This window comes from Chiloscyllium punctatum, chromosome 8 (genome assembly GCF_047496795.1).
Source record: "Chiloscyllium punctatum isolate Juve2018m chromosome 8, sChiPun1.3, whole genome shotgun sequence".
NCBI classification, from domain to species: Eukaryota; Metazoa; Chordata; class Chondrichthyes; order Orectolobiformes; family Hemiscylliidae; genus Chiloscyllium; species Chiloscyllium punctatum.
Window position 1 is genome coordinate 33626217 of NC_092746.1, and position 13856 is coordinate 33640072.

At 39.8% G+C, this 13856-nt stretch overlaps 1 protein-coding gene across 11 annotated transcripts in view; it reads right to left on the reverse strand.

Moving 5' to 3' along the window:
• Positions 1-13856, reverse strand: part of LOC140480462 (histone deacetylase 9-like) — a 778931-nt gene that overhangs the window by 279398 nt on the left and 485677 nt on the right. For all 11 annotated transcript variants that reach the window (XR_011961302.1, XM_072575348.1, XM_072575350.1 and 8 more), the window contains one exon: positions 9687-9888. Coding sequence is in view for 10 of the 11 variants with exons in the window: in XM_072575348.1 (XP_072431449.1) it covers positions 9687-9888 (202 nt within the window). In the remaining variant the exon portion in view is untranslated. The remainder of the gene's footprint in view (positions 1-9686; positions 9889-13856) is intronic.

Consider the following 13856-nt stretch of genomic DNA (forward strand, 5'->3'; position numbering starts at 1 on the left):
GTTAGCTTTACTATTATTTTAGTTGCAAAATCTAACCCTAGTTTTCCAATTATCTTGCTTTATCAGTTGAACTATGACAAGCTGTTTTGCAACTAATATCCAGAGTCAACATTTGCTGCTTTTAAAATGGACAATGTCATCTAAATGATAAATTAAAAGAAGGAAGATTCTGTTTGTCATGCTCCATAATGATCGGCCACATGGTGGAATGATGCCTATGCCATTGCTATGAAGAAGGACATCAAAACCTACTCAACAAGAGGGGCATACTGTATCTGATTAATGAATTCCATAGCTGCTGCAAGATTATTACCACATTAAATACTTTTGGCAACCATTCCATGAAAGAAGTCAATCGCACGTTAGTGACTGACAATGTGCAAGTAAAAGAGCATTCCTATTCATTTCTTCTGACTGGTACTTTAAAGAAAATAATACTTTGATCTTGTATCCAGTGATGCCAAAACAAAAATTAAAAACTGATGTCAAATCTTTGTTTGAACTGGTATTTATAGACAGTTTTTTTCAGTTACTTTCAGATTTTTTTTAATGACAGCAATCACTTAAAGAAGTTGAGTCTGGATTAAACCAAACACAGCCCTGAGTGCTTAAAGCTGTTCTAAAAATGCTCAATGCCCCCATAACTTTGATTTGAGCAATGTGTTTATAGTAGAAGGGTATAAATGTACTGCAGAGATCCTGAAACTTCCGCTTCATGATTGAAGTGTTCTACTGAAATGACAGCTCAAAGATGTGCGGGCTGATTTCCAGACTCATATGTTTGAAGGAATTGGACCAGACATTTTCCTCTCCCTTTGCACAATACATTTTCAATGTAATTTTTTGATCAGGCTATATTTCAGTGTAGTAGAATACTTACCTGCTCTTAAAAACTTGAAATCATGGATTCAAATTACCTTCTGAATATCCCTGGCCTATTTCAAATTGTGAGGCAGACAAAAGGGACAATATGAAAAGGCTGGGGAGGCCATGTCTTTATAACACCACAACATTTTACCAGCACACCAGCTACTGGTGTGACTATCACTTAATGGCCACTTTTTGTCTTTGTAGAAATTTTACCAGTGGACATTACTCTGATGGCTTCCCAGTGGCGTCAGACAGTACAACTATCCTAGTTGATGGCAACCATACAATTCATCTGCTCCGACTGAGCCCTTGCAAATGCTGGGACATGTCTGGCTGGCCCCAGTTCCTTGAGGGCTGCTTGCTACTCAGATTCTGTCATCCTGGAGCTGCACCATCAGCAATGGCCACCATTAGGGGTGGCACCGCTGGGGCTATTGAGTTCCATCACTCTGATTGGGCTGGCAGCTCTTGGGGTGGGGCTGTCACCTACAATTGCATGGTGACCCTAGTGACAGGTTGCTAATTGGCCACCACCAGCAACATTTTGCCTCCATGTCTCACAGTTGCCAGCTTGGAGTTAGTTCCCAATTACAACACTGTAAAATTCAGCTGCTGCTGCTTTGAGATGTATATTGGGACATGCCAGGTAATAACTGAACACTGTTATAACGGAGGTAAAATAAAACAATCAATTTCTGGTTTCAATCATCTGATTTTTAATACATGGGTCCTTTTATGGATTAAAATGGTTTTAGAAAAGATATGCACAAATTGTTAAATGAAAGTCTGTCAGCCTCTCGCTGTCATGAGACAAAAAATAACTGCAGATGCTGGGATCCAAGGTAGACAAGCAAGAGGCTGGAAGAGCACAGCAAGCCAGGCATCATCAGGAGGTGGAGAAGTCAGCGTTTTGGGTTACCCTTCTTCAGGATTGTGGTGGGTAGGTGTAAGGGGAGCTTATATTACACCTTCTCCCAGTCCTGAAGAAGGATTACACCTGAAATGTCGACTTCTCCACCTCGTGATGATGCCTGGCTTGCTATGCTCTTCCAGCCTCTTGCTTGTCTCACTGTTATGCGGTCATAATTGAAGGAAATCCACTACAAATGGATCAGGAAAGCAAATAATAGAGTGCTAGTCACCAAGGGTTACTTCTTTTGGTTCTATTCCATTAAGTTAGCCATGAATGTAATATGAATATCAATATAATTAGATTTGTGTGACCACCTTAACCATTATCAAATCCATCTAGTTAGCTGAAACTTTGTAATCTAATCTAATCTAATCTTAACCATTATCAAATGTTATAGTGAGAATGAAGTTTCAGCTAACTAGATGGATTTGGAGGGAAGAGGACATAGCAGAAGTGGTAAGTGTTTCTATATTTTGCCTATAGCTGGCAGGAAATCGTGGCTAGCAATTTGCTAAATTTCCCATCTCTGCTTCTTGTGGTTTTGGGCACTGGAGGGTTGGTGGGAGGGAGAGTGTTGGAATGGAAAGCTAAGATGAGGAAACAAAATGTTATTAGGACCACCATAGTGAACACTACAAGCTAGACTTCACTTGCAGGATTCACATGATAGTTTTCAACAAATTTATTTTTAAACAATGGTCTACACTTGAATCTTCCTGACTACAGGTTGCTTTCTTACACTTTGTGATATATTAAGAATTGAGACTGTGTCTCTTGAACTACCTATTACATGGTTGGCAAAAAATTCAAGATGCAGCCTGCGTCAGATGTGGCAATGCCCTATGATAAATACCCTGTAATCTAGCCAATGTCTTTATGTTGGACAAATATTTGTGGGCACTATCCAATTTATCTCTGAAGGCAGGAATGAGGTCAATTTAATCCTGCTTGGATTTTTCACCAGTAAAATGAAACTAGACACAAGTCCAATTGGAAATTGGAGCACAAGGTCTTGACAATAGCATTTTATGGCCAGACTGCAATTAAATTCAATGATCTTCTGGGAAGTGGTCTTTTCAAAGCTGCCAACAGTTTATGTTACAAGATGCTTTGTGTACTCTCAGATGACTGCATCAACTGTTTGTATTCAATCAATCATTCTTCTGCTAGCCAACTCTGTAACTTTTGAATCACTGATATATACTGCTACTTCTGAGCATCAGTGATGGAGGGATGGAATGTTTGTGGATGCGGTGCCAATCAAGCAGGCTGCTTTGTTCTGCCTAGTATTAAACTTTTTCACGCAGAGGGAGGTGCGTGTATGCAATGAGCTGCCAGAGGCTGGAATAATTACAACATTTAAAAGACATCTGGATGGGTATATGAATAGGAATGGTATACAGGGATATGAGCCAAATACTAGCAAGTGGGGCGAAGTTTATTTATGATATCTGGTCAGGATGGACAAGTTTGACTGAAGGGTCTGTTTCCATACTGTGTATTCTATGACTCTAAGCTTCTTGAGTGTTGTTGGGCCTTTGAAATACCCACCCAGAGTACATCTGTGTCCTTATCACCCTCAGTGCTTCCTCCAAGTGCTGTTCTACATGGACGAGTATTGATTAACCAATTGGGACAGTGGGGACAGGGGAGTCAGGGTTCGACATGAGGTTTCTTCCTCATGTCTGACCTGATACCATGAGACTTTGTGGAGTCAGGAGACATGTTGAGGACTCCTCTACGTTAAGCAGATGCTTCCCAACTGTGTATCTCTGCCTGCCAGTGGACAAGACATACCTAATGACTCAGACATTGTCTGAAAGGCGTGATTCTGTAACTATGACTATAGCAGACTGTTGCTTGACTAGTTTGATCATCAGTTCTCACCAGCACTCAGATGTGACTAAACATGACTTTGTAGGGTTGACAGGGTTGTATTTGTGACATTGTCCTGTGTGATGCCTTAGTCAATGCTGGGTGATCCATTCAGTTTTAAGGCAGTTTACTTCCTTTAATGGATCACATGAGCTTTTATGACAATCTGCATTGGCTTACTGGTCATCATTAGACTTTTAATTCCAAATATGCCATGTTTGGTTTCAAATTCTGTCTTAGCTTATTGCTTTGAGCAACATTGCTGCTAGGCCATCACCTTCTCTAGGTTCTCCTAAATTGTTAATGGTGGGGTACTGTGCTCATCCTTATAAGAGGTGTAATGAGTGATGCAAAGTCCAGAGATGCTGTTTTCTTCTGCAATACTGAGTATTGTGGTTGATTCTTGAGGAATTCTTCAGAGAAACAGAATAAAAACTTCTGCTAGCTTAATTCAGCTCATTATAAGGTCCTTCAGAGTAATTCATTACCAATCATGCTGTGCTATTGTAGCGTATGAATGATGGAATACTGGAAGAAAGAACAATAGGAAAGGTAAGAGGAAAACAAAGCTAGTAGGAAGCTATTGAATTCACTTGTCCACATGTTCTGTAAGGTTTCTAGCCAGGAGTTATTCAAACAAATTTGTTTAAGAACATAAAGTTGCAGGCATGTCTCTTATTGCCTTGTCTTCAGAGTTGCAGAGTTCATTGTGTTCCAGAACTCAATATCAGTTATAAAAAATGAGCTGCAATAATTTGTCATGCATGAGATTCTATGTTAAAGTGCTGTTAAAGTTTGCAAGTGATCGCAATCAGATTGTAACAGGGTGACAGGAAACTGAAGTCTCTTTCCTGGTGCTGTGGTAGCATCCCTACCCCCTAAATCACGGAGGCCTGGGTTCAAGTCCCACCTGCTCCAGAGGTGAACAATAACATCCCTGAACAGATTGATTAGGAAAAATAGATTATGGGGAGGTAATGATTTAGTGGCATTATCGCAAGTCTACTAACTCAGTTAATGTTCTGGAAATCTGGGTTCAAAACCACGTCTGATGGTGAAATTTAAATTCAATAAGGAATCTGGAATTAAGAGTCCAATGATGACCTTGAAACCATTGCCAATTGTTAGAAAAACCCATTTGGTTCACTGATGCCATTTAGGGAAGGTAATCTGTCAGCCTACCTAGGCTGGCTGATATGTGACTTCATACCAACAGCAATGTGATTGACTCTTAATTGCTCTATGGGTAATTAGGGATGGGCAATAAATCCCCACACCTCATGAGTGAATAAAAAAAATTAAAGGAACTGAGTTATTCATACTTTACTCAGATATATTGGAAAGAAATCTCCTTGTCTTAAATTAGTTGTTCATCAAACATTTTTCTTAGTGGTTCCAAATTCCTGTGAATTTTGTTCACTTGACTGAAAGCTCAACATAAATATTTAATTAAGCTAAACATGAAAGGTTTCCTGTCCATTGTGCAAACCATTGTTTGTAATGCTGGTTGAAATTAGCTCCTGCCACTTATGGGCTGAGACCTGTGAATGCAAAAGGTTTACATTATTCTCATTAGGGCAACTGTTGAGTGACACGTGGAAGTTGCAACTTGACCTTAAGACTGAGGCCTCTGGATCAATAACACTTTTGATACTGAGACAATCTGCTAGGTCATCAGGCAGGGTACAGTTACATTTTAACACAGCATGACTCCCCATGGAGAGATGGTTAAGACACTGTTCTTGATGAGTGCCACCAATGCTGATAAAATATCCTTCTTTTCTTTACCTATGGAATGAGATGCAGGTACCAAGTGTCCAACTTGGCAGATGAAATCATGTTCCCAAACCCTGTCCACTTCTTTCTTGCCTAAGCCTGCAAACTCAAGCCAGTAGGATCCTTGACTTAATTTTGACAAGTTTCCACATCTCTTCTTCTTTCGGGGCTGCTGTAATCCCAGTAACAGTCACCACTCAAGGTGGCGCTGCTGGGACAAGAGAGCGCCAGGCTGTATGATTGGCCAGCAGCTCTCAGATGCAATATTTCCTCCATTAAAATCCCAGCTGATGTTCGTACTGGACAATTCAGAGCTCAGACAGGCATCTGGCTTGATAGATTTCTTTTTATCTTACATGGTGGTCTTTCACTGAAACATATCCATGCAATGCTAATTTGATTTTAACAATAAAGGAGAAAGTTATTATGCAAAACAGATGAAGATAAAGTAGAACAAACCAAACTATTGATGTTTAGCACAACTTGAAAGAGTTCAAAACAGACAGCAAAATGCAACTCTATCTATCACAACACTATCACTTTATAGTACTCACATAATAGAAATTGCTCCCTTCTCTTCACAATGACAGGTTTGACTGAACAGTTTCTTTTAATTCCCACACATGAGTTTCATAGTTTTTAGAATAATCTAGAATCCCTACAGTGTGGAAACAGGCCCTTTGGCCCAACACACACATCCCTGAACACTATTATCAATTTTAACATGGCCAATTCACCTAACCTGCACATCTTTGGGTTGTGAGAGGAAACCCACGCAGACATGGGGAGAACGTGCAAACTCCACACAGTCGCCCAAGGCGGGAATTGAATCTGGGTCCTGATACTGTGAGGCAACAATGCTAACCACTGAGCCACCACCCTGCCTTCCTTGATTATTCACACAATTGGACTTAAACTTTTTTTTCAGCTTTAAAAACCCCCTTTAGATTTCTAACCAAAACCATTTGTTCTGGAATTTCAAACTAAAATCCTTATATTGAGGTAATCCTATTTCCCAAATGTTCTGAATTAACTCCTTTCTCCAGAAGGAACTGTTCTTACATCTGATTTCAGCCAGGTATTCTGTGTGCTAAAACTAAAAGCTTTCCAATTTAAGAGTTTTCCTCAGCAGAATAATCTAAATTGAAAGCAGGCTAATGCCATACAATGTTTGCTCTTCCCAAACGTATAACTTTCACAGTACAAACAAATTCATATTATCATTCCAGAAGGGCCCTCAGTCAGCTACTCTCTGGCACAGACCAGTTTGAAAGTCATTCATCCAGAAATACTGACCAGTTAATTATTAAAACCCTCCTATACATAGACTAAAACCCACATGCCTCTAGTTCAAAATCCAAAGATTAAATAAAATTATATTGATATAATAAATGACACACAGTACATCATACCTCAGAAATGGGAGATGACATCTTACCGCAAAAGCCTGATATCTGTGAAATGGATGCTGGACAAGCCAGCCAGTGAGTATGGGCTTAATCCTAACTTTTACATTGAGGGACAAGAAATTAAAATTTTCAATATGAAAATCAATCTAATGTTTTTTTTTTCCAATTTTATAAAGGATTTCATTACCAAACAACCTGCATTTTCCAATCAGAATAAATTGGTAGTTATTCTATGCCAACAAACACACAATTAGAAATAATCTAAAATGCATAAATTCCTTTCATTTTAGATCATTGCATCTTACAGGAACAGAAGTCAGACAGCTCTGAGCTCTTGGTGGATTTATACCCATGTTTTAAATAGTAACACACAATGATTTAATCTAACAAAATACTCCAACTGCACTTCTTTTCTCTCAGTTCTTACTCTTTATGTAATTCACTAAGGTGTCAGATCTTCTGTTGGCGAATGGTTCCTCAAGGTACATTGAAAATAAATGTTCCCCTTGATGTCTAGTTGCAAAGCATCACCTGCTGCAACATAGACAGCAAAGTCCAATGAAAGTTTGCATGCCTATAATAGAGTATTCCAATTTTGCTTCTATTAATTCAAATAGTTTGATAATTGGACAGACTGTGTCATGTGTTTGCAACGAATGCACCTCTTTTTCCATTCCAAACTACACTCAGGGACTGAAGAGTTACACCAGCCCCACGCCAACCCCATTGAATTTCACTATTCCCCAATATCACTTTCATTGCGTTTGACCAATCTGTAGGAGTATTTGAGAAGGTAACACCAGCTGTGAATAAAAGGGAACTGGTTGATGAACTGCACTTAGATTTATAGAAGCATCTGATAAAGTGCTAAATCAAAGATTACTGACAAAGATAAAAACGCATGGCATTTTTATGACCTCACAACCCAAATTGTTATGGGGAACATCCAGTTCGTATTACTACCAGATTCTGAACAGGAACCTGATTGGATAGATCTTTTAACTGAGGTGATGTTTTGCTAAAGAGAAAGTACACATTGTTGAAGTGTTTGCTTTAACAAATACAACAAAATAAAAGTTTAATAACAAGAGAAATGGAGGTAAACAAGGGAAGAGGAGAACATTTTGTTCTTTTATAGGAGTTTCAAATATTCTTAAACACACAATGGAAATGAGCCAAGCATGGGAGAGCTGACCAATATTGTTGCAATTCCAAGAACATCCAGTACTGCACTTCAAACAAGGTCCAGCACAGTTCAATTCCAGCAGAGAGATTTTTCTGTTTGTTTTAACATTTTGATGGGCTTGAAGTGATCAAAATTTCAATGCATCTACTGTAACTGTAAATGGTTCTTTCATAATTATTATGTTCCTGACTCAGTTACCTTTCAATGCTTTATCATTTCTGGTACAGCTCTTTTTCTTTACACTTCAAACACTTCACTTCTTTTACACTCATTGTAACCCAACACTTTGGTCTGGGACTAATAGTGACTGTTTAATCCAAAGGTTATTTTATTACTTTAAAATTTCCTTTCTTAGGAGTGCTGCTTAGCACACATTACTTAATTAAAAGACTTCTCATCACTCCGATGTGTAATGCATGCTTCTGTCTTGAATAACTTTCCGGCTCAGGCTCAAACAGTCTGGAATGTTCTCTCCCAAAATCTGCTGGGTGGTTCCCTTGGATCTCTGGATAACTTCCTCTCACTTAGAATTGTGGGTGTTGTAAGATTAACCCTCAATTGCCAAATCCAAACACAGTCAAACCCATGTGTCTAACCCAGATCTTCAGGAACCCAAACTCACAACAAACACCAAAGTACCATACACAGACATAGACAAATGATGTGTGTGAAGTTGAGTAATGGCCTCTGTGAGCCTACAATGGCATGACCGCCATTTCTCCCGACTGCACCTGCTTTCTCCTGCCTCATTCTTGGCTATTGCACATTCCCCTGCAACCTCTAGGTCAGACTGACTCGAACACCCATGATTATAACATAACTGTTGACAGTGCAGTTAAGTGCCAATGGATTTGCTCACTAAAGTCAATATTCAAATATAAAACAGATAAAATCCGAGGAAAGGTCATGAAATTGGCCAGCAGCTTAACAGAACAAACCAGTAAAACAATTGTAAGTTGTAGTTAAGTCCTTTAAATAATGCACCTGCAGGAGTTTGCTACCTGTTCGTACCATGATAATACAGCAAGTAAGGTATAGAGGTGGCGACTCTCACAAAAGTGTCACGAAAGGATATTAAAATGGATTTCTTAAGTGCTTCTAGAAACTACCTTTGATATCAACTAAGTGATCTGATTCTGTATGCTTTTAAGAGCAACCAGTTTAAGTCTGTAAAACAAGAGCAGTGTGACTGAATTTCTAAATTCTTGAAGTCTTAATTAACCAATTGAGAACGCCAGTGCTTTTTGAAAATAAGTCTTACAAGATATGAGACCTTTTCTGTGAAATGTGAAAAAGTTCACAAGCTCATTTTATGCAATTGGGAAAATAGTCAAGCCTGTGGATCCATTTATTAAGAATGTACGTTCCACACATTATCTCAGGAATGGAGTAGGAGAGACTTTCTTTGTGTACTTTGTATGAAGAAACAAACAAAACGCTTACCTTTCCATTAATCAAGGTACCGTGCTGAAATCTCACTTACAGGTGAACATTTTGAAGCATGTATATTTGATTCAGAATTATGAATACTTCTAAAATGTTTCATTTTATATTGAAGTCCTTATGTAAAATTAATTCTCACTTGAACAGAAAGAATCTCAGCAAATTCCAAACTCTCAGTTAGAATCCAAAAGTTTTACTTGCAAATACAACTCACCCGTTGTGAGAGGACTCTGCTTTCGAACCTGTTCCATCAGAAGCACATGTTGTAGCAGGGCATGATGGGTGCTGTTAACCTTCCCATCAAAAGGAGCAGTTGGTAAATAAGCAGATAAGGGAGTTCCTCCTCTGAACTGTCCAGTAAGGGCTGTCATTCCCTGGATGGCGTGTCTGTCAGTATTTTGATTTGTTGTTGAGGCCTAGAACAAATGATTATCTATAAATGAATATTTAAGTCATGATTACACTGTACATGTAACTTCACTGGGTTTGTTTTCTTTACCAGTGTAGTAATGTCTGAAAAAATTATGGTGCATTTGCTCGTTCTCCCTACAGTGCCATTTGCCTCACCCCAATCAAGCAAGCAGGCTGGGGAAGATGGTCTGTTCTTTGGAAGTTTCTGATGCTGTGATGGTAGACCAATCTCTCTTTCAAGGCTGGATTGAACAGCCACTGAAAGGACTTTACAAACCAATCTTACTGACAAATAGCAAGCTCTTGTTTCTAGGGCTGTAACTGACCTTATTCCCTCTATTGGTGTTCACCCATGAAAGACCCAGTCTCCTCGATTTGAAAATCCCGATTATAAGGATTCCATTGCTCCAAATGCAAACTCAATCATTCAACAATTCATATTAAAAGTCAAAAATGCCTTTATTTAACTTTGCCATTATTTAATAATTTCAAAGATAAGCCAAAATTGGAAAAGAAGATTGACCAGGGGTACAAAGAGGATTCACAATTGATGATTAGCCATTAAGCCTCATCATTGAAGACTAATTTCCTCTACAGTGTACGTTTGAAGTAATGTCAACGAATTGTAGGCTGAATATTCATTTGTGATTCTCAATCCTGCTACTGGTAGAAAACATAGGTCAGGGTTCTACATATACAGAGTCAGTACAAAAGAACCATTTTGAGGAGGCAGTCAGCCTCTCTGAATGCTTGTCTAATTAAAATGGTGGAGCCCCAAGGAGACCTTCCAGCACTCAGATTAGCAGGGTGTTACCATAAGTTAGAGTCTCTCACGGAGTTATGACAGGGAGAAAAATTGAGGCATCCTCTGAATGTCAGGCCACAGTGTTGAAGCTATCACTGCATGGGAGTAACCCTCCATTGGGATATTAGAGGCGGCAATTGTGGTTTGACAATTAACATGATTCTCATTGTGGATGGAATACTATCTGAAGACCCCTTCCCCAGTGTGCTCACCCAGACACTACCTCTATTGCATAGCCATGATTCAGCCTTAGCGGCCCACATGCCGCTAAAACATTCCACTTGGCATGCTTAACCTGAATGAGCTCTTTGGTTGGCCTAATAGGTTAACACTACTTGTGGACAGATGGCAGCCACCCACTGATCCCTCTGGATCAGAAGGGGCCTGCAGACAAGATTATGAGTGAGGTCAACACTGGTGGTGCCTGTGGGTGCGGCAAAGAGTGGGAATTTCAATGTTCCTCCGCAATGATTTATATATTTAATCCACGGTTGCTGGCATTGATCTGACCTGAATGTTTAGAGTTTCATGCTACATAAGTCTTGATACTGATCTTGCTATCGCTGACCCTAAATAATCAGTCCTCAGCAAAGGCCTAGCTTATCAACTTATGCCCTCATCTCTTTGAACTTCAAGCTTGGTTTGACACTCAGCTCTTATTCTTTCACCTGTCTCCATGTCTACGTCTTTAGCCGCAGACTCAACCCTGCACACTTCCTTCTGCACCCCCTCACCCCATCCCAGTTAGTGAACCCTTATTGTCCAATATTCCTCTTTATGTGGATTCCTCTCTGTGGCGTCTTACCTTCTGTCGAACCATGAGATTGAATATTTCAATTCCATTGCTCACCTCACTCATTCCAATCTAACTTTCTCTAAACTTGAAGATTCCCATTCTCTCCAGTCCAATCCTGACATCATGACCAAACTTGCTGACAAATGTACTGCTGTTTTTCCCTGATGTATTGATCTCTAGCTAGCAGAGGCTGGAAACCAACTCTCTGATGTTTCCTCCCATTGCCTCTGGATGTTAACCCGACTAACAAAGATCAAGACATGTTTCCAAGCCTGCCACTCAGCTTATTTTCTCTGTGGAAATTGGCTTCACAGCCCCCAACCTTATAACCTCCTCAATCACACACATCCTGCTTCTAACTCCTTTCTAAAAATCTGGAAACAAGGTCATCCTGGTTGGCTTATTATTTTGGCCTGTTATGGCCCCAGTGAACTCAGGTTTTCCTGTCTGAACTTCTGCTCTTGCCCCATCCATTCCCTCTAGAAATATGATATGGTTTCCATGTCCTCAGCTTTCACCCCACCAGCCTCTGTGTTCACTTAATCATCCTGTACATTTTTCTGCCATGTCCAGCATGACACTGTGTAGCAGAAAACACATCTCCCCCTGCTGTACCTTTTCAGTGTTCCAAAGGGACCATTCCCTCCACAACATGAAAGCAACACATTGTGGATATTGGAGATTTGAAATAAAAACAGACAGTGCTAGAGAAACTCAACAGGTCTGGCGGCATCTGTGGTGAGAAAAACAGAGCTAACATTTCAAATCAGTTCTGAAGAAGTCATATCAGACTCAAAACGTTTATTCTGTTTCTCTCTCCAGAAATGCTGCCAGATCTCTTGAGTTTGTTGCAGCACTCAGATTTTTATTCCTTCCTCAATATCTTGGTCACCTAATCATCCCTCCCTTGCCTACTACCAATATGTGTAAACATAGAGAATGCAACGCTTGTGCTTTTACATCCTCCTTTCTCATCTCCCAAATCCCTGGATGCCCCTTCTGAGTGAAAGAGGGATTTACTTGTACTTCTTTCAGTTTAGTATTTTGTATTGACCACTCTCAGGGTGGTTCCCTCTATCATGGGGAGAACAACATAGACTGTTTTGCAACACACCTCCATTCAGTCTGTGAGCACAACACCAAGTTTTCTGTTGCTAATCATTGTAATGATCCACCTTGTTCCCATTCTGACTTTTCTGTCCATGGCCTGCTCCAGTGTCCCAGTGAAATTCAACACAAGGAGCATCACTTCTGGACTCCATATTCAGTTCAAATTTTCAGATCATATTCTCTGTCACCATTACATTTCACTTTATTTGGTTAGTTTAACATTTTCTTTCTTTATTGCTTCATTTTGTATTCAGGTGACTGCCATGCACCACCTGGAGACAGACCTTCCCTTTTCTTCATTCCTCCACTTCAAAACCTGCCACATTTCTATCATTCTTCCCTTGGATTGAGTGATTGTTAAACTGAGATGTTAACTCAGTTTCTTTCCACAGCTGCTGCCTGACCCGCAAAGTGTTTCCAGCATTTTCTGTTTTTATTCTTGGCACACATCTTTTGATGTGAGAAGATTGTACATGAAGGATAGACTTCTCACTGGATTCAGGAATTAAAACAGACATTGTAAGACAGAGAAATTGAACTGCGTTGGATGTTCACTGTCTACCTTCTTACAGGGCGTCTGACAGCTACAAGGGATCTGGTGTACACCACACCTGCCTGAGTTAGGAAACTTTAAATTTGGGCTGCGTTGGGCTATTTAGTTGGTTGGACATAATTCCAAAACAGATTCATGCCATGTATGTCACAGTGTCAGTAAACAGGGTAAAAAAAAGAGTGAAACTACAAGGTGTTGGTAACTGGTATCAGAACTATCACCCTGTGACAAAGTAAGGAAACTGCTGCAGGATCTTTCTGGATTGCTCGCTTTCAATCTTTAGGCTTCCCCCAGCACCAGTAACATTCACTCTGGTCCTAGAGGTCCAGACATAGGTTGCAATCCTCTGTTCGAACTGCTAAAATACTACCTGCCATCTCATTACCATCATAACATTCAATACATTCAGGAAGACACCCAATGAGTAACAGTAAATCTCAACTTGGGCTGTGGGTGAAGGCATGATAATGATGGTCTCTAGCCAGTGCTATGCCTGGGAATTGAGCATCTTGCAAATGCTGTGGAAGGGAAAATCATCTCTAATATCTGAATAATTCTTTATTTGTCTCAGAAGTCTTACCAAGTCTAAAGCTTCTGGATATATTTTATGTTTTTCTTTTTTAAAAAAATACCCTTCCCAGGATTCTTTATTTCATACAAGCTGTAGATCACAAAAAGTGAGTGGGTGGACCATCTCCATGCCCCCAGT